Below are 20,745 nucleotides of genomic sequence, written 5' to 3'. Positions count from 1 at the left end.
CGTCATTGTTGTTTGGCGGGTCCGGGCTGGGGATTCGAACCCGCCACCTTAGGTGTACGTGGCTGGTGCCTTAGCTGGTTGAGCTATAGGCGCCGAGCCAATGCCTGGCTATTTTTTTGGTTGCGGCCATCATTGTTGTTTGGCGGGCCCTGGCTGGATTCGAACCCGCCAGCTCAGGTATATGTGGCTGGCGCCTTAGCCACTTGAGCCACAGGTGCCGAGCCAGCATGCTAATATTAATCCATGGGTAGGGTAGTGTGCAAATAGAAGTATGGATGGAGCGGTCTGTGCTTATGCAAATTAACATGCCAAATAGAAGTACAAGTAGCACTACATGCAAATATATGGTAATTGGGAAGAACCCACTACCATCCAGTATGCAAATTTGCAATAGGGACTGATTAGATGTATTATGCAAAATAATCTGAGTTGGGGGGTATCCCTTTATGCAAATTAGCATGCAAATGAAAAAGTAGGAGCAACAGTGTGCAAATATTCAGAATAGCTGTGGTACTGTTTATTCAAATAGATGCACTCATTTGAATAGTGCAAGACTGATAGTCTGGGCATGTGAATAAACATGCTAATTAGGGAAAATGGTATGTCCCATGCAAATGTGTGCTAATTAAGCAGGGGCTGGCTCAGTGTTAGACAAATTAAATGCTAATTAGGGAATGCTAGAGACACCAATGACGTAGAATGAAAGTCTTGGGAATCCTAGTAATGCAAATAAGGATGCTATAAGTTTTTCCAGCAGGATGCTGCCCTCACTTGCAAACTGGGAGGAGACAGTGCTGATACAGATGAGCCCCCTAGTCCACAGAAGACCAATGGATGAAGCATGGGAATGCGCCTACTAAAGAGGCATTGGCCCTCACCTTGAGTGGCATCTTGGCGAACTCATTAAGGATGGGCACGTCAAACACCAGACGCCGCAGCAGGTGCTGTAGCATGGACGGGCGGATGTACCTGCAGGGACCCACACAGGACTGTAGCATCTCACCTTGAAGCCCGTGCAGCCCCACGACTGCCCACGCTCCTGAAGTCACCCCCCACACACACACCTGCAGAGCGCCATCAGGCAGTCCTCGATGACATCGCGCTGAGCTTTGGTAAGAGAGCGGCCACGGGACAGGCGGTACACAGTGTGCAGCATGGAGTCCACCATGATGGCACGATGCTCGGTTCCCGCAAAGAGCGGTGCACACTTCGTGATGAGCGGCAGCACCGCCAGGCACAGGTAGCGGTTCAACGCCAAAGCCATCTCTGTGGTGCTGAAAGTGGCCTGGAGGACAGGTTGGGGACATCAGGCCCATTGTCCACCTCTAGGCTGAAGAACCCAAGCTTCTGATCATTCCCCCAAAAGCTGCTTCTCCAATTCTCTGCCTGTCCCCACTCCTCTTATTACTTTGAACTATGAAAAATTTCAAACATAAACAAAAGTCCAGAAACCATGTTAATGAACCACCATTACCCAGATTCAGCTGTTCTGCAGATAAGGGCTTTCTGCATACTTATTTCCTCTCTGACCCTCTTCTTTGTTCCTGTAATATTTTCATGCATGTCCCCATCATATGTCATTTTACCCATAGATATTTAAATATGTAACTCTGTTCAGATGAGTAACAGACGTGGCTGTTACCACACATGATATTATAGAATTAGCAATCTCTTATTCTCGATATTCATGATCAGCTGTTTCCAATTCTCTAAAAAATTATTTTGCATTAGCTAGGATTGCTTGCTCAGGCCCCCAGGAAGTTCTACACATTGCACTTGTCTGTCAGGTCTTTTAGCCCTTTTTTGTGGCCCAGGCTAGAATGCCACATCATCATCATAGATCACTACAACCTCAGACTCCTGGGTTCAAGCGATCCTCCTACCTCAGCCTCCCAGTAGCTAGTACTACAAGTGTATGATACTGGTTTTTTTCTAGTTTTTGTAGAGACAAGGAGGTGACAAGGTCTTGCTATGTTGCCCAGGCTGGTCTCAAACTTCTGACCCCAAGCAATCCTCCTGACTTGGCCTCCCAAAGTGCTAAGATTACAGGCATGAGCCACCATGCCCAGACATCTTTTTTTTTTTTTTTTTTTTGAGACAGAACCTCAAGCTGTCCCCCTGGGTAGAGTGCCATAGCTTCACTGCTCACAGCAACCTCCAACTCCTGGGCTCAAGAGAGTCTCATGTCTCAGCCTTCCAAGTAGCTGGGACCACAGGCGCCCGCCACAACGCCCGGCCATTTTTTGGTTGCAGCCATTATTGTTGTTTGGCGGGCCCGGGCTGGATTCGAACCCACCACCTTAGGTGTATGTGGCTGGCGCCTTAGCCACTTGAGCTACAGGAGCCCAGCCACCCAGACATCTTTTTATCTATAACTGCTCCTTTTCCTTTTTTTTTTCTTGCAGTTTTTGGCCGGGGCCAGGTTTGAACCCGCTACCTCTGGGATGTGGGGCCGGCACCCTGTTTCTTTGAGTCACAGGCACTGCCCTCCTTTTCCTCTCCTTTCTAAAACTATTTATTTTCTAGAGAAACAGGGCCATTTGTCCAGTGGAACTCCCTATATTTTGGCATTGGCTGGTTCCTTCCTCGTGGTGTCAATGAACTTTTTCCTCTGCCTCCTGTATTTCCTATAAACTGCTGGGTCAGATTCAAGTTCCCATGTTCCTCTTCCCAGTTAAAGACCAGCAGTTATTTCTTCCACATTAGGAAGAGCCTTCTCTGGACCCATGTAGCCATCACCCCATCCTCTACCTCCCTTGCCTGCAATTTGTGTAAAGAATTGTCTGTATTCACTGCCTACAATGCCTTGGTCCCAGGCTCTGTTAAGCCCTCTCCTGTAAAGCTTTTGCCTGTCACCTCACTGAAGCAGCTTGTTAAGGTTACCAGTGACCTCAACTTTGCTTAACCAGTGGTAACTTATCAGTCCTCATCTTCCTTGGCCTGTCACCTTCTGTTATCACTGTTCTTGTATGGAGGGCTGTGTGTCCACAGTGCTCAACCATCACTGAGAATGATGAAATCATATACTGGGAGGTGTTGGAGACTCCTGGCCATGCTCTACCAGGACTCAGAGAGATTTTCTTGGTTTTTGTATTCTATCCTGATGGTGCAATGGGGACTATAGTATGTACAGATATCCTGGGAAAACAACAGTTCTGCTGCTGGACCATGACCCATCTCATGTCCCTCTGTAGAGGCAGGGCATAGCCAGGCTGGGCGGAGCTGCTCACCGTGTCCAACGAGGCAGCTGCCCTCATATCAGGGAGGAACCCCACGTCCAGCACATGGAGCAGGAAGTCCTGATTCTCAATGCCATACACCCGATCCAGAAAGAGCACCATGGACCCCTTGTGGTCCGGCACAAAGGATGCAGACATCTTTGGCTGTACAAGAGCCCCATCTACAGACAGAGAAGGCAGGAGTCAGGGATGCCCTGAGGACACAGGGGGCCCCATCCCCAGCATTGCTCCCTTGCCAAGCCCTGCCCCCTCCAAACCTTTGCCCAGGGTAGGGATCTGCAGTGGGAGGCTGATGATGCCCACAAGGTCCTCCAAGGGCACGAGGGAGCGCAGGATGGCGCGGATCCGCAGGGCCTCACCCTTGCCGGCCTGGATTAGCTGGTGGTGGTGGGGTACAGTATCAGGCATCTGTGCCCTATTTAGTGACTACTCAGTTCCATCCCTGCCTGGCACACTGGCAGGTAGAGCAGGCCTCCTTGGGCTACTCTAGAGTTTCCAGTCCATGCTCCCCCAACCCACCCTGACCTTCTACCTGTGTCCCCCTCCTGCCCTGCCCCCCTGCCCATGCCCCCATCCTACCCTGATCCCCTGCCCATGCCCCCCATCTCACCCTGACCCCTTTGCCTGTGCCTCCGTCCTGCTCTGACCCCTCTGGGCTGTCACTGTCTGTCTCTCCTATTGGACTGGGAACTCTGTGAGACTAGGGCCTGGGCAGTCTTGGTCACTGTCATGTCCTCAGCACTGCCTAGCCCAGAGTGAGAGCTCACTTGATGCTGCCAAATGCCTGAATGAAGGGTTCCAGGCTGGCCATGCCAGCCCCTCCCCTTTGTCATCCCACCCTGAACTTCCAGGTCTCACATGCATCTCTGGTGCACAGCGTCCTAGCAGGTCAATCAAGGCGGCATAGAAGGACATGATGGCGTGTCCCAGGTGCACCCGGTTTTCTTCAGGGGGCTCCTCTCCAAAGCTGTAAGAGAAGGTGGGTGGAGTGGGGGAGACAGCAAGGGGCATGGGAAGGGTGGGTCACCCCACTGAGTAGGGACCAGGAGACTCACTGCTCCCGCCGCCGGTCTCTGCGGACACCTGGGCCGTCCCGCGCAGGGTCCTCAGAGATGCGGATGGCCTCTTCGATGGCGGCCAGCAGCCCCGAGCCGCCCTCACCCCGCAGGGCAGGCCCAAAGCACTCAGGCTTTCGGATGAGCAGCCGCACCACCACGTTGGCATTCTCCTCCACGCTCTCACCTGGCCACCAGTTGGTGGGGGAGCTCTCATGAACCATAGGTAGGGACCCTCCCCACACAGCTCTAGACCATAACTCGAGGGGTGACACCAGGCTCTGTCAGCCCTCAGGCCACTGCCCAGCCCAAGCCTGTGATCCACGGTGTGGCCTGTCACCTAAAAAAGGGTTTGGCCAGTGACCACACACTTCCCACCCTGCCTCTGCCATCTCCTTACCATTGACGAAGACAGCAAAGCGCAAAAAGTCCAGGTAGCGCTCACCACCACAGGGGTTCCAGCCAATGTCTGGGTACCCTTTGGCCAGGAGCATGGGGCAGCTTTGGAGGCCACAGCCTGCCAGATAGGACACGACCTAGGGGCAGGAGAGGGCTCAGCCAGAGATCAGGCCCACCGGATAACTCCCCAGGGCTCAGGGTTCTGCCCAGCCCCAAAGCACCTCTGTCCCATTCATCCCTGGGTCCTTTGACAACTAGCCTTGGGCCCCTCATCTCCCACCTGGGCAGCCCCTCCCTGGGCATCCTGCTTCCTTCCCCATGGTGAGACCCCACAAGTCCAAGTGCTTCAGGTTTGCCCTGCAGGGTGAGGGCAGCTCAGGGCTGCTAGCAGCCACTGAAGAGACCATCTCCTCACATGCAGCCAGAGCAACTTTATGAATACCTGGATCAGGTCACATCCTTCCTCTGCTTGGAACCCCATGACTCCTCTAACTCCAAGTAAAAGCCAGAGTCCCCACTGTGGCCCATGAGATGCCACATGACCTGCCTGTCACCTTCTGTCATCTTCGCTATCTCTGCTGTGACCACACTGGCCTCTGTGCTGTTTCTCCAACCCATGAGGTTCACTCCTGCCTCAGGGCCTTTGCACTGGCTTTTCCTTCTCCCTGGATGACATCTGGCCCCTCACCTCACCTTACTCACATGTTATCTTCTCAACGAGACTTTCTCTGACAACTCTTATCTAACTCGGACACCCTCCTGACACTTGATCTTTCTCTCCTCTGCTCACATTTTTCCTCCTTAGCTTTTGCCACTAGCGAACACACTATATATTTGATTTATTCATTGTGTCTTTTACTCATCCTCTCACCTAGAATGTCAGCTTCATGATGACAGGGATCTTTGGTCATCATCTACTGCCTTGCTTAGGCCCTAATTTGTGGCAGGTGAGAATAAATATTAAATGGGTGACAGCATCATTGTGTGCTGTTTTATAAATGCTTTCCTGGATTAACTCATTTAATCCCCCAAACAACTCTGAGAAGTCATTTCTATTACTATGTTCATTGTATAGATGAGGTGACAGAGGTCTGGAGACTTAGTCCCTTGTCCAAGGACACAGAGCAAGAGATGAACGTAACTTGCTAAACTCAGAACCCATGGCTACTTCACCACCACATGTAGAAGTGGAGGTGCAGAAGGCCAAAATGTGCCTAGGTCACCAAGCTGGGGAGCAAGAGTATGGTTCTGCACCCAAGCTTGAAGTGCCCTGTGAATGAGCAACTGGGTGCTGTCCTCTCCCTGCAAACTTTTCTCCTTCTGATTTGGCCTCAACTATTCAGAATTACCCCCAGCATGGGCTCAGAGTCAGCAAGTGCCCCAGGCAGACAGGTAGGGGCTGGGCCTCCTACCCACCTTTTCCAGGTCCTGCTCCTGCAACGCCAAGGCCAGCTCATTGTTGTCGATGACAGAGGCAGCAGCCACATCCAGGGGGGTGGAGCCCTGCATGCCTGCAGGGCCAAAGGGTAGTAAGAATGTTTCATTCCTGCTTATCACACCTCCTCCAAGAAGCTCTCCCTGATCACCCCTTTTCCAGCCTGGGTCAGGTGCCTACTTGAGTCTGTGTTTTGTTCATCTCAGCCCTGACCACTCTGAGCTGTTGCTGTCTGATATTGGTCTGTCTTCCCCACTGCACTGTGAAGGCCAGGCAGGGCTGTCTGGGTCACCACTGTGTCCCCAACATTACTCATTACAGGGCGAGCCTGACAGTGGATTAAAAGTGAGTGTTTGTTGAAGGACTGAATGAACAAGTGAGCTGAGAGAGCATGGGGTAGGCCTAGATGGGGTGTCAGGAGAGGGTCCGGGAGGTAGGCCCTGGCTCGGGGGCTCTCACCCAGGCCGATGCCACTGTTCTCTAGCAGGTAGCTCAGGTGGTCAAACATGGAGCGCTGGTTCTGCCGGCTGATGCGGCAGAAATAGCAGAGGAAGCGGCAGCAACTTGTCACCATCTTGGGGAAGCGTATCTCCTGGGGCAGGGAGGGGGGACCAGTGGTCAGTGTCTGCCCTCTGTGGCACCCTCCCTGGAGCTCCCCAGCCCAGCCAGGCCCCTTACCTTAGACTCACCACCCCCAAGGACATTCACCATGACCTGCATGACTGTCTCATGCATACCCAGCGCCCTCATCAGGTTCGGGTGTTGGTAGAAGACTTTGTTGTTCATGATGTTCCTGTGGACAGGTCAAGGGCATGGAATCAGCAGGACCCGGGCAAGCATCAAGTCCAGGCAGAGGTGTTGCTACCATTGTGAGAACCATTAGCACCTGCTGACCTCTTGCTCTTTTTACTTATTTACTTTTCCGAGACAGTCTCACTCTGTTGTCCTGGGTAGAGTGCCGTGATGTCATAGCTCACAGCAACCTCAACCTCTTGGGCTCAAATGATCCTCCTGCCTCAGCCTCCTGAGTAGCTGGGACTAGCCAAAATGTCTAGCTAATTTTTCTGTTTTTAGTTAATACATGGTCTTTCTTAATCTTGCCCAGGTGTCAAACTCTTGAACTCAAGTGATCCCCTGCCTCAGCCTCCCAGAGTCCTGGGAACACAGGCATGAGCCACCACACTCGGCCAAAAGGAGACACCTTTGACACTGAGCACCTGATGCTACCACTGCTGTTACTATTCACATGAGCTCACTGGGGCCACAGCACAGCACCACAGGGTAGGCGTGGCTCCTCCCGTTTTACAGAAGAGGAAACTGAAGCTCTAAAAGTGTAAACCTCGTGCCAAGAGTCATGTGATGAGTAGGAGCTGTTACTGTGGGGGGTGGCGGTAAAGGAAGGGGACATCACCCAGGAAAACACAGAGTATATCACCTTGAGGATGGGCTAGGAGTTGAGCGGAGGGGCATTACTGTACCAGAGGACATCACCCGGGGGACTGGCTAGAGCCACCTCCTTGCATATGCAAAGTGAGGAATGGGTGGCACCTTACCCGATGCTCTGGATCATGAGGTTCTCCTCCTGGGGCCCCATCTGCACAATGAGCAGCGAGCGGATCTGGCCGAGGCACTCGAGCAGGCTCATGGTGTCCTCCATGGAGGATGGTGAGATGGTGTAGGCGCGGGGCAGGGCACGCAGCAGCTCCCCCAGCCCATCGTATTGCCGGTGCAGGAGGCTGAACATGGCCCGCACCAACTCTGGGCTCTGCACAAAGTCCTCTTGGGCCCAGCGCACCACCGTGTGGGACACCAGTTCCTGCAGGGACCCTGAGGAGTGGACACAGGCAGAACACAAGGGGCCCCTTGTTGCATAAGTTGTCCCAGTTATCAGCCATCCCCACCCATCCTCTATTTGCCAGGATTGTGAAATTTCTGACAGACTTTGTTCCACAGCCCCCAATGCCACCTGTTCCTGTCACCCTAATACACACACATCCAGATAATAAGGGCTCCCTCCACATTTCAGGAGGAAGAATTAACTGTATAATTGCAAAACACCAGAGCACTATCAGAAGCACAGACCACGCACCACTAAGAGCACAAGCAGCAATTCCATTTGTTCTATAAAAATACTGCCAAGTTGGCTCGGCACCTGTGGCTCAAGTGGCTAAGGCGCCAGCCACATACACCTGAGCTGGTGGGTTCGAATCCAGCCCGGGCCCACCAAACAACAATGATGGCTGCAACCAAAAAAAATAGCCAGGCATTGTGGCGGGTGCCTATGGTCCCAGCTACTTGGGAGGTGGAGGCAGGAGACTCGCTTGAGCCCAGGAGTTGGAGGTTGCTGTGAGCTGTGATGCTATGGTACTCTAACCAGGGGGACAGCTTGAGGCTCTGTCTCAAAACAAAAAAAAAATACTGCCAAGTTTTCATGAGAGATCACAGGCACAAAGTAAAACTGCAAGGACTATGGTGTCACTTCAAAATAACTCTGTGCTTTATTCTCCTCTGGGACTCATCCTGCTATACCCAGTATCCTCTGTGTCTCTTTCTATCCCAATCTTTTCCTTCCTTCCCAGAATTTCTGGGACAGAAAAGAGAAGCCTCCTGTGTCTCAGGGTTAGGAGAAACCACCATGAACTGGCACTGAATGCCAAGGTTGAGCCAGTGACCCTACCTGCTCTGGCCTTGTCACTTTGCTGTCCTTGTCTCTCACCACTCTAAGTTCTAAATGTACCAAGTATGTCCTTGTTTTAGGGCCTTTGCACTGACTGTTTCCTTTGTACCAATCATCCTTCCCCAGATCTTTGCACACCTCACTCCCTCACTCTGACCCCTCCATTTCTGGCCCTTGCCCTTCTCTCACTCAGCTTTATTTTCCTTCTTAGCACTCATGACCACTGGACATTGATATACCCATACTGTATTTATTGTAATATTCTAAATTCCTTGAGGGCAGGGGCTCTAACTTTCCCCTCCTCCTATATTCCCCAGCCCTCCTAACAGTGCCTGGCCCAGAGTTGGTTCAATATAAGTTTCCTGAATGCTGCAGAATAAAACCTGCACCAATGTCAAGGATCCTGTCCTTGTGAGATGTGGCTAATATATAGTTTGCATAATGATATACTGGCCCACCATTTATTACAACCGCTTGTCTCATCCCTTAGAATGGCAATCATCTCACCAAGAGAGAAAAGGAAAACAAAGAAAAGCCACATGGACATGGAAGTCACAGTGATGCAGGGACTGCCACCATGCCTAGGTTGGCTATACATCTCTGCTATAGTAGGGTGTATGTTTCTGGTCCAACACATACATTACAAAGACCCCACTTTGGGCCAAAGCTTGAGCATGCCTCCCCTCTCTCCTGGCCCTCCACTCTTCCTCTCTCCTTCCTGCCTACCTTCTTTTCCTTGCATCCCCCTTCATGGCCTGTTTGGGACTCAGAGGGTCCCCAGGCCCAGGCTGCTCACCCCTCTACCCCCCTCTCCTCATAGCCCAAGTCCTCACGGGGTTTGCTCTCCTCAGCCGGTGGCTCCTCCTCGGGTCCCTCCTCCTTCTTCTTGACCAGCCGCACTTTCTCCAACAGGCTCATTAGGCGGCTTCCCAGGGTGGTCTCCTCCTCCGGTTCCTCCTCCTCTCCCTCCAGCTGAATTCCTGGAAGTGATCAAGAAGAAAGAGAATGTCATTCATTTGTTTGCTGATTCACCTGCTAGATCATTCATTTATTCATTCATGCATGCATGAATGAATTTATGGAGTTTTTCATTTCTTTCTTTCTTTTTATTATTTTTTTTGAGATGGGATCTCACTATGTTGTCCACACTGGTCTCAAACTCCTAACTCAAGCAATCCTCCTGCCTCAGCCTTCTGAGTACCTGAGATTACACATATAAGAGTATGGCACCATATTTTTGGGGGGGGGTTCTGGGGCTGGGTTTGAACCCGCCACCTCTGGCATATGGGGCTGCGCCCCACCCTTTTGAGCCACAGGCACCACCTAGCACCATATTTCTTTATATGTTTCTTATTTATTTATCCTATGAAACATTTGCTTTAAAATCAGCTATTGCAAATATGTTTAAAGATCTAAAGGAAATCATGTATGAAAGAAAAGTATGATGATAGTGTCTTACTCAGTAGAGGATATTAAAAATGAAGCAGATAATATGAAAAAGAACCACATAGGGGCTAGGCACAGCAGTGCATGCCAGGAAGCTGAGGCAGGTAGATCCTAGCACTCCGGGAAGCTGAGGCAGGTAGATCACCTAAGCTGAGGAGTTTGAGACTAGCCTGAGGAAGAGCAAGACCCAGTCTGTACTAAAAAAAAGAGGGGAAAAAAACCCCAAAACCTAGCCAGGTATTGTGGCAGGTGCCTATAGTCCCAGTTACTCAAGAGGCTGAGGCAAGAGAATCATTTGAGCCTAAGAGTTTGAGGTTTCTGTGAGCTATAATGCCACAGCACTCTACCCAGGGTGACAGAGTGTGACTCTGTCTCAAAAAGAAAAAAAAAAAAAAATATATATATATATATATAGACATTCTGGAGTTGAAAAGTACAATAACCTAAATGAAAAATCACTAGAGAGGTTCAATAGCGTTTTTGATCTGGTAGGAAAAACAATCAGTGAACTTGAAGGTAGGATATAGATATTATCCAGTCCAAAGGATGAAAAAAATAAAAGAATGAAGATAAACAAAAAGAGCCTCAGAGACCTGTGGGATGCCCTCAATCATGGCAATATACATAATGAAGGTCCCAAAAAGAAAGAAGAAAAAGGGGCAAAAAAAGTATTTCAAGAAATAATTGCCGGAAGCATTCCAACTTTGATAAAAAGTATTAGTCTACACATCCAAGAAACTCAACAAACTCCAAATAAGATAAATTCAAAGATACAACATACTCTGTTGAAAGGTAATGACAAAGAAAAAATTATGAAGGTCAGCCAGGGAAAAATGACTCATCATGTACAAGGGAATCTCAATAAGACTATCAAGTAACTTCTCAGTGAAAACAGCAGAGGCCATCTTTCTGTCCTTCCAGCCAACCAGCCAGCCAGCCAGCCAGCCAGCCATCAATCATGCATCTATCCAGCTAGCCATCTTTCACTCCTTTTTTCTTTATATATCCACCCTTCTATTCATTAATCCACATGCCCATCCATTTACCTGCCTATAGCCATCCATCCAGATACCCATATAAACATATCCTTTCACTCATCATCAGTCTGTTCATTGATACATCCATTCAACCAATAGTACATAGCACCAATATGGTAGAGGTTTAGGGTCAGGAACCCTCAGGGAAATTTCAGGAGAGATTTCAAGAGAAAGTCTTGGGGGAGGGCTCTCTGATCCCCTCTCCTCACCACAATGTGCCAGCAGGTCTTGATGAAAGTCAAGCAAATCCTGTCGAAGCTCTTCAGAGAGAGGACAATCTTCTTCATTTGAAGGATCTTTGAAGTGCAACAGCATGTTGATCTAGGGGAAGGTCAAGGGTTAGAATGAGGGTCTGAGACCTTAGCACAGGAACTCTGAGGTCAAGGATGGAAGATCCAATTGTAATTCCCTGTCTTAGGTCTGAGTCAAAGTATGACTTAATGAAGAGTATCCGATAGACTAGGGCCAAGGTTTGAAAGGGGTCAGGGTCAGTCTGAGGTGACTCAAGAGATTAGGTTTGTTCAGAGAGAGGTATGAGAGTAAAAGATATATCAACAGGGTCAAGGGTCAAGTGTGGTTTCATAGTTGAGACCCATCATTGACCAGAGTCAGGGGAGACAGTGAGGTTGGGATTTGGATAGTAAGACCAGCCAGAGTCAGGGTGCAGAGGACCTGCTCTTGGGGTGGGGAACGGAACTCGCGAGTACGTCTTGCAGTCTCAGCTGCAGACATGGTGAAGGCTTTCATGAGAAGGCCATAGCGGCTCCGCTGGTTTTCCTGGAGCTTGTCCACATAGCGCTCTGCGAAGGCTGCCAGGGACTCCACACGGTGCTGCAGCTCTTGGTCACAGAAATACTCCAGCAAGTGGCACATCTGAGGAAGGACAGCCATGCAGAAGGAGGGATGAAGGTGAGTCCCTCAGGACCACCTTGAAACTTTTCTTTGCTTTCTCTCCCCTCACCATGGCCTTGCCCATGTCCAGCCACTGCCATCTCCTGCTTGAATCCTTACCCAACCTCTAGGTCTCATCCCACATGGAAACCAGAGAGATCACTCCAAGCCAGCATCACCCTGTGCTTCATGCATTTCCATAGCTCCCCACTGCCTCAGGACAAAGTCCAGATTCACCCCACCAGACTCTGTGTCTCCCAGCCCAGAAGGATAGAAGCTGGAAAACAGGAAGAAGCAACCCACCTGTAACTTCACAGACTCTGGCAACTTCATTTGGAGCAGCCCCTCCTCTAAACCTTCTTCTTTTTCCCCTTCTGCTTCCTCCTCTTCCTCTTTTTCCTCATCTTCCTTCTCCTGGGCCTCTTCCTCCTCATCCGCTTCCTTCTCCTCCTCATCCTCCTCCTCTTCTTCCTCCTCCTCTTCCTCTTCTTCCTCAGTGAACACTTCAGGTTCAATTAGCTTCAAGATCTGTTTTACATCCTCATCGCCAAAGATGCCCATCACCTACAGGACAAAGTCTGGGTCCTTCACTGTGGCCTGCAAGGTCTCCAGAATCAGGACCCAGCCTGACCTACTTCTCCTGCACATGCCAGATTCATTCCTGCCAATGCAGGAACATGACTCCTACAAGCAGGGATGGCATCCTGTGCCTTGCTATCCACCCTTCTTAAGATCCCCTCAGATCTACACCCTGTGTTTAACCCACATGGCCACATCTGAGAGCCTCTCTCTTCACAGGTAAATACCCTTCCTCCCAAGCCTTAGCATATGTGGCTCTAGCACAGGACACACCCTACACCTGATGGAGGCCTACATAGCTCTCAGCATACACCAGCTCTCAGTCAGCACAATGAAGACACTAATAGATGGAAGTAGAAAGGGTAAATGAATGGGGGGGAGAGAGAGAGAGATGGATATAAGGATGGAAAATGAGTGAATGCAGGGATGAATGGATGGATGAATGAGTGTAGATGGGTGCAATGATAGAAACATGAGCACATAAATGAGCATATGGATAAAATACATAAATAAATGAATAGCCAATGGGTGGGCTGGGGGAATGGTTGGCTTCATGGCCAGAAAAATTTGTGCATGAAAAGTTGGGTCGATGGAGGTATGGATGAATGGTTAGATGGGCATCTGAATAAAAGGGTACACAAAACAATTGATGGATAGAAGGATGGAGGATGGATGGATGAATGTAGATGGCTAGATGGATTGTCGGTAGGTGGATAGGTGTGCATACATGTGGATGGGGAGATGCATGGATGATGAAAAGATAGGTGGAAAATGGAGAAATGTGTGGATCTATGGATGGGTGTATGGATGAATGCACAGGTAGAAAGAAGATGATTATTGGATGTGTGGAAGGAAAGACATAAATAAATGGGTAGGTGGATAAATGAGTAGATGGATGTGGATGAACTGATGTATGACTAAATGGAGGGATGGATAGGCAAATAGAATAAAGTTGAGTAGATGGATACATAAATGGATGGATGGATAATGTGAGTGGATGGAAGGACAGGAAGATGGATGGACTTGTGATGGAAAAACAAGGACATAGAAGAATGAATGGATAATGGATGGTTGGGAAATGAGTGGAGAGTGAAAGCATTGATGGATGGAAGAATGCTGGTTAGTTGGATAGATGCATGGGAAGAAGGAAGAAGAAATGAATAAACATATGAATAGATGATAGGTGAAGAGATGGAAGGAAAGATGAATGAAGAATGGGTAGACAGAAGGATAAACTGAAAGGTGGATGGATGTATGGAGGAGATGAATGGGTAGCTGGATGCACAAATGGAGGATCCCTTTGTATCATGTGGAATGTGGGAAGTGGGACAGAGGGAAGCTAGAGGAAGCCATTACCAGCAGCGTGGACACAAGCTTGAGAACAGGCACAAACTGGAACTCCACAGAACCCCCGACTGGGTCGCGTGCGTGCTGCCCACCGTCCCGCACGGCCTCCCCTAGCATTCTCAGTGCCTTGTCCCGCAGGGCCTCCAGGGGAATGGCGGGGCTGAGGCGGACCGGGGCTTCTGCCACCCCAGCAGCCTGCAGGGCGGCCACGAAGCAGGGGGGTGAGAAATGGTGTGGGGGTCTCAGCGAGGTGGTGATTCCAACGCCAGGCAGGCCGTGGTGGCAGGGACCATTTTCCGTGCTTCGTCCAGATGGGAAGAGTGTGATGGTGCGGGTCTCCTCCGTGAGGGGCACGATGTATTCAGAGAGCATGGAGCGGCGGCTGCGGCAAGCACTTTCCAGGTGGATGCTGATGAGAAGGTCGTAGTAGCCAGCGCGCAGAGGGCCGGGCAGGTGCGCGTCCTCCAGGGCGTGCAGCAGCTGCGCCTGGTCCACGTGGCTGCACAGAGCATGCGCCACGCGGTTGTTGCCCAGGGCGCACACAGCGCGGTAGAGCCTGAGGGTGTGGGAGTGGAAGCGTTGCAGCTGCAGGCGCTCCGACAGCTCCAGGATGTCCATACACCTGAAGAACAGAGACACATACCACAGGGAGGCAAAGATGCCTAGGTGAGTGCTGGTAGCTCCAGCAGGGAATCCTAGTGTCCCATTATGTCAGGCCTCTGTTCAGCTGGGTGACTACAATCTCTCCAATTGCTCTGGAAGTCAATCCCTAATGGCTCTGGGGCCCCTGGGATGGTCTGGGACTCTGGGGAGAGTCTACAGAGAACCTCTGATTTGTTGAGCGAATAAATTTTTTAAAAAATGGATGTGTCGGCTCAGCGCCTATAGCTCAATTGGCTAAGGCGCCAGCCACGTAAACCTAAGGTGGCGGGTTCGAATCCCCAGCCCGGGCCCGCCAAACAACAATGACGGCTGCAACCAAAAAATAGCCGGGCGTTGTGGCGGGCGCCTGTGGTCCCAGCTACTTGGGAGGCGGAGGCAAGAGACTCGCTTGAGCCCAGGAGTTGGAGGTTGCTGTGAGCTGTAATGCCACAGCACTCTACCCAGGGGGACAGCTTGAGGCTCTGTCTCAAAAAAAAAAAAAAAAAAAGGATGTGTCTCAGGTCCTGGGGATGGGACCCCACGATGAGTCCCCTTGGATGTGTCTGAGCACCCTGAGTTACATGTAGGCATTGCTAAAATGTCACTTGACAACAGCTTGGTGTCTCCCGCCTAGAATTCTGGTGAACAGAGGAGGAGCCTAGAGGTATTGTCAAATGAGTGAATAAAGGAAAGAACAGGGCATGTCAGGAGCCTCCTCCTCGGGTGAGTCTAGGGTCCCTGGCCATGTTCAGAATTCTTAGGAGTATTCCTGCCATCCATGAGAACAATTCTGTACCCCTGGGTGGGTCTGAGTTCCCCTGAGTGGGCTGCAGTTCTCCCTGGGTATGCCCAGGAGCCTTATGCAGGGGTCCTCAAACTTTTTAAATAGGGGGCCAGTTCATTGTCCCTTAGACTGTTGGAGGGCTGGACTGTGGGCCCTGGGACAAGTCAGCTGCTAAGCAGGACAGGCAGTGGCGGCAAAAATACCCGGCAGGCCGGATAAATGTCCTAGGCAGGCTGCATGTGGCCCGCGGGCCATAGTTTGAGGACGCCTGCTAACAGTGTATCCAAGCCTCTCTCTGAGTAATGCTCAGAGTCCCCTGGGTGTTGACTGGGCTCCTCGATGCGGGTCTGGACTCCCTGAGATGAGTTTGGGGGTCCCTAAGGTGTCATTTGGGGATCCTGAGCTGAGGCTGAAGCCCCTTGAGGTTGGTCTGTGTCTACTGAGGTGGGTAGGTCTGGGCTTGCCTGAGCTGAGTCCCCTGAGGTAGGCCTGAGACTTCCTGGGGTGTTGTCTGAAGTCCCAGAGTTGTGGTGAGGGAGGCACTGAGTCAGATCCAGACCCAAAGGGCTCATAGCACCCCCACCCCCACAGCTGGGCTGATCCTGACCGGTTCTCCTCAGGGATGTGCAGCGCCATCATGGTCAGAGGCTCCTGGCACTGGACGGCCCAGCCGAGCCGCTCACCAGCACGCCGTGTCTCCACCTGCAGGAAGCGGTTGGGCATGCGGCTCCAGGACACAGGCATCAGCATCTGCATCTCCAGCCTTGGTGGGCACTGTGGGGCTGAGTTCTTGCGTTCACTTAGGAACATGGCAGCTGACAGTGGCATGATGTTCTGGGGGAACAAAGGCACGCCTGAGTCAGGATTCCCAGACCTTCCTGGCATCCCACCCCTCTGCTTCCAAGATCTCCAGGATTGCCCTCTTCCCTTAAGCTGCTCTGCCAGCCTGACCTCCTCCTCCTGCCTCAGCTTGTCCCCATTACTACATTCTAACAGCCTGTCCCCCTGTTACTACATTCTTACCTTCTGCTTCCCCAGTTCAAACTGGATGACATTTTGGTTAGTAGGCAGGACAAAGGCAGCAGGAAATAGCTTTGTGTTAGGTTCCACCTGTTAGGGGAGATGAGGGCAAGGTGAGGAAGAAGATGGGCTGGATGTAATGTTGACTCTGGACCTCAAACTCTGGAGCCAATCTGCGGATCCATACTTGGGCATTAGAGGCTCATAGTGGCTCTGAGGTCACCTTTGACTAGTCCAGCCAGGCCAACCTCTTCCAACTCTCCCAGGGTGACCTGCCATCTGGGTCTTTGTGCACATCATGCCCCCACCAAGGAATGCCTTTCCTATTTCTCTCTGAAACATACTTATTCTTCAAAACCCAGAGAGTGTCCTCAGATCACCTGCCTTCTATCCAGTCTTCCTTGTGGAACACTGCCCCCCACTGCCCCCAGCCAGCCTCTGCTACCACAGACACCATCTCTGAAGCAGTCTTGCCCAAACCAAACCTGAATCTAATTGCACCTCTGGACCCAACTCTCAATTTAAGGAAATACAGGGGACAGAGGAAAATGTTAAAATGACACCACAGGACACCATCAGTCAGGCTCAGACTATGCCTGCACTGTCCAGGTGTTAATGTCCACATGAACCCCTGGGAGCTGGTTAAAATGTATATTCTGATTCAGCAGGTATGGAGGAGGGCCTAAGATGTCGCCTTCATTTTTTTTTTCTTTAAATTTTTATTTATTTATTTTTTGAGACAGTTTTACTCTGTTGCCCTTGGTAGAGTGCCATGGGTGGCATCAGCCCAGCTCACAGGAACCTCAAACTCTTGGGCTCATGTGATCCTCCTGCCTCAGCCTCCTGAGTAGCTGGGATTACAGGCACCTGCCACAGTGCTCGGCTATTTTTTCTGTTTTTAGTAGAGGTGGAGTCTCGCTCTTGCTCAGTCTGGTCTCGAACTCCTGTGCTCAAGCAATCCACCCACCTCAGCCTCCCAGAGTGCTAGTATTACAGGTATGAGCCACACACTTGGCAATCCTTGTCTTATAAAGATATATAGAGAAGATACAAAAACCATCTGATATCTGCAGTTTCCTTCAAAATCACCTGGTGGATGTGGAAGGGAAGTAAACATAAAGATGAAACAAGACTAGCTATGGGGTGGGTGACAGTTGATGCTGCCACATGGGGGCTTGGCAGTTCCTTATGCTATTCCATCCTTGCATATTTTTAAAATTCTCCATTTAAAATAAAGTTTTACAAAGCCCACCTTAGATGGATGAATGGATAAATATGTGATAAAGCTAGTGCAGTAAAATAGTGATGGTTGATTCTTGATGCTGGGCATTTGCTATATAATTCCTTCAATTTTGCTGTATGCTGCAATTTTTTCATAATAAAATATTGAAGAAATAAAGATCACCTTAGGATCCTGGCCTGTTCTGGAGAATTCCCCAGTTAGTGAAAAGGTGGTGACTAGTGTTACCCAGCACAAGAGAAAACAGAGACCTCTCTGCAAGGTCAAGGCTGAGCTCTGTCTCCTCCATTCTGGGCCCTAGTTTAATGGGAGTCTCAACCAGGCAGTCTCCCAGAGACCTCCTGAGGACAAACCAGGAGCTTGTTTTGTTCTACCTTTCTGAAGTCTGGCCTCAGAGATAGTGTGGACAGTTGTCCTGGTAGGCCAGGACATGAGAATGCTATTGCTAAGTTGCCAAAGGCTGAGCTTACCTGGAAAAAGGTGTTGCTCTCTTTGCCATTGGCTGTGAAGGTCATCAAGCCAGTGGCCAGGTCCACCAGGCAACCAATGACAAGGTCTGAGTGGCTGATCCGGCCTTGCTGTCCAGGGCTCACAAAGTCCCCGCCCCATACCATGTAGCAGTTGCTGCACTTGAGGCTGGAGGAGACAGAAGCGGTCACTGTGTGACTCCTCAGCCTAGGAGCTCTGGCCCCTGGACACTCCCTCCCCTGAGCTCCCAGGATACCACGATGACCTCAGAGCTCCAACCCTAAATACTCATCCCCCAAAGACCTGGGCGCTGAAACCCTCATCTTGACCCTAATTCTTAGAGGCCGATGGAGGGTCCTAGGTGGAGGAAAGTGGGAGATAAGAGGAGAGAGAGGGTAATGTGGAAGGAAGCAAGATGAAACAGGAAGAGAAAGAAAACAAGCAGAAAATAGAAAAGAAGAAATGGAGAAAGAGGAGAAGGAAAGTGCTGGGACGGGAACAAGTGGAGGAGGATGAACAGGAAGTGAGGAGAAAAGGAGAAAGTGCCCAGCAGTTCAGAGCTTCCCCTCACTCCAGAAGGTCCCCAGAGTCAGCCACAAAGCTGGTGTCAAGAACTTCTGCCTCTCCTGTCCCCTGATTGCTACCCTCCCCCCCCCCAACAGAACCCACCTGCCCCACCCTGGTACCTGCTGTGGACATTGCCATGTTCGTCCCCCATGGTCACTGTCACTGCCCGGACCTTGCTGAGGTCGAAGTTCATGTCATGCTGATGGTAGTCAGGGGTGACCCAGCCCACCCACACACAGCTGGGCTCCTGACCGGCAAAGACCCTCACGGAGTAATAGTACTGCAGACACAAAGGGGAGAACCCCATGGTCAGTCAGAAACACCGGGGTTCCCTGGGACTCTACATTGGTTTCCCTGGATTGTCAGGATCCTCTGGGAGTTTAACAAGAAGTTGCTGGATTTGACAACCCTTTACCAGGCCTCTGTCTCCCTGTTTCTGTATCTGCTGATACATTTCTAGATTTAGGAATCCTTTGGGAATATTTTGTGCTACCCCCTCATTTGCATTCCTCCCCAGATTAGAGCAAAGTAATGAATAAATAATAGCTCACAGATAGCACTGACTGTTCTAAGATCATCCTCACAACCACCATATCAAGTTGGTCCAATTTTTTCTATTTCACTGATGGAAAAACCATAGTGTCTCCGTGGAAAGGAAGGCAAAGAGTAGGGACATGACTGGTCAAGGCGGCACCTCGGTGGCTCTTGAGCCTTACCACTAGGCGTCTCCAAAAATATTTTAGATCTGGGGGATGCCAGGACTACATTTGGATAACTATGAATTTTTGTCCTCAGGAATATATTAATTATTAAATGTGGGCTATTGTGTTTTTGTGGGTGAGCCCCAATGTTGGGGTCCCTGGATTCCAGAATCCTTGGGGTTATACCACCATGCCTGATAGCTTTACTGGCTCCCTGCCATTTGTAAGCCACTACATAGCTGTCTGAATTTAGGACCTCAGAGGAGTAAATCAGTGTGTGCTGTATTTCATGAGTCTCTGGTGTACATGGGGGTATCCCCAATGGGAACCTCTAAATTGGGAAGTTTATGAGTTCCCACGCTGGGGCGGGGGGTCACACCGTGGTAGTGTTCAGAATGATCTCTGGGTCATCGCGATTGTCAGCAGGCACCACATCTCGAGGGAGGCGGGGCAGAGCAGGAGTAGCTGGTGGTTGGGTCATCATGGCGACCTTCTTGGCTTTGAATAAGAACCTGGTGGTGGGCGGAGAGGCGCCATGAGAACCAGCTTTCAAGCCCACCCCAGGCCTTCCCCACAACATTCCTGCCCCACATTGAACTGACTGCACCGCTTCTAAGGCCCCAGGCTTTGCTTCTAGAGGGTTGGATAGGACTTCCTGCCTACCCGAGCCTGGCCTGTTCTGGAGCTGCCACACCCTGTTCTTGCAGACTCTGGGCTGCTAAAATTCAAAGGTGCCTTGTGGGCATATGGAGGTCCCTTTGGGGGCATACAGTGGCATTTCTCATAAGAGTGCTAAACACACTTGGGAAGGGACGAGTCTTTATCATGTGGCATGCTCTGGTAAGCTACAAGACATGTGGAACCCCAGGGAGGACCCCCCCCCCCCCCGCCGCCAGTTGCAGCATTCCCTCCCAAACCGCAAAACCCAGTGATGCTCCATCATTTAGAAACATCCCCCAAGAAGCACCAGGCTCCATCCTATTGAAAACCACAACCGGCTCGGCACCTGTAGCTCAGCGGCTAGGGCACCAGCCACATACACTGGAGCTGGCGGGTTCAAATCCAGCCTGGGCCGGCCAAACAACAATGACAACTACAACTAAAAAATCACTGAGCATTGTGGCAGGTGCCTGTAGTCCCAGCTGCTTGAGAGGCTGAGGCAAGAGAATCGCTTAAGCCCAAGAGTTTGAGGTTGCTGTGAGCTGTGATGTCACAACA

At 50.7% G+C, this 20,745-nt stretch overlaps 1 protein-coding gene across 2 annotated transcripts in view; it reads right to left on the bottom strand.

The window, feature by feature from the left end:
- Positions 1 to 20,745, bottom strand: part of RYR1 (ryanodine receptor 1) — a 131,919-nt gene that overhangs the window by 75,696 nt on the left and 35,478 nt on the right. For both annotated transcript variants that reach the window (XM_003796154.3, XM_003796155.3), the window contains exons 29-49: positions 19,907 to 20,039; positions 18,946 to 19,106; positions 18,262 to 18,427; positions 16,555 to 16,641; positions 16,139 to 16,365; positions 14,115 to 14,727; positions 12,483 to 12,743; positions 11,961 to 12,161; positions 11,498 to 11,609; positions 9,639 to 9,785; positions 7,682 to 7,955; positions 6,807 to 6,921; positions 6,588 to 6,720; positions 6,110 to 6,204; positions 4,695 to 4,830; positions 4,295 to 4,481; positions 4,098 to 4,206; positions 3,497 to 3,617; positions 3,231 to 3,400; positions 1,065 to 1,285; positions 879 to 969 (exon numbers count right to left, since the gene is read on the bottom strand). In XM_003796154.3, coding sequence (XP_003796202.1) covers positions 879 to 969; positions 1,065 to 1,285; positions 3,231 to 3,400; positions 3,497 to 3,617; positions 4,098 to 4,206; positions 4,295 to 4,481; positions 4,695 to 4,830; positions 6,110 to 6,204; positions 6,588 to 6,720; positions 6,807 to 6,921; positions 7,682 to 7,955; positions 9,639 to 9,785; positions 11,498 to 11,609; positions 11,961 to 12,161; positions 12,483 to 12,743; positions 14,115 to 14,727; positions 16,139 to 16,365; positions 16,555 to 16,641; positions 18,262 to 18,427; positions 18,946 to 19,106; positions 19,907 to 20,039 — 3,760 coding nt within the window. The remainder of the gene's footprint in view (positions 1 to 878; positions 970 to 1,064; positions 1,286 to 3,230; positions 3,401 to 3,496; positions 3,618 to 4,097; positions 4,207 to 4,294; positions 4,482 to 4,694; positions 4,831 to 6,109; positions 6,205 to 6,587; positions 6,721 to 6,806; positions 6,922 to 7,681; positions 7,956 to 9,638; positions 9,786 to 11,497; positions 11,610 to 11,960; positions 12,162 to 12,482; positions 12,744 to 14,114; positions 14,728 to 16,138; positions 16,366 to 16,554; positions 16,642 to 18,261; positions 18,428 to 18,945; positions 19,107 to 19,906; positions 20,040 to 20,745) is intronic.

This window comes from Otolemur garnettii, unplaced genomic scaffold (assembly GCF_000181295.1).
Source record: "Otolemur garnettii isolate 467f Iridium unplaced genomic scaffold, OtoGar3 scaffold00100, whole genome shotgun sequence".
Taxonomy (NCBI): Eukaryota; Metazoa; Chordata; class Mammalia; order Primates; family Galagidae; genus Otolemur; species Otolemur garnettii.
The sequence above is the reverse complement of the archived record's forward strand: the minus strand, read 5'-3'. Positions and strand labels throughout refer to the sequence as shown.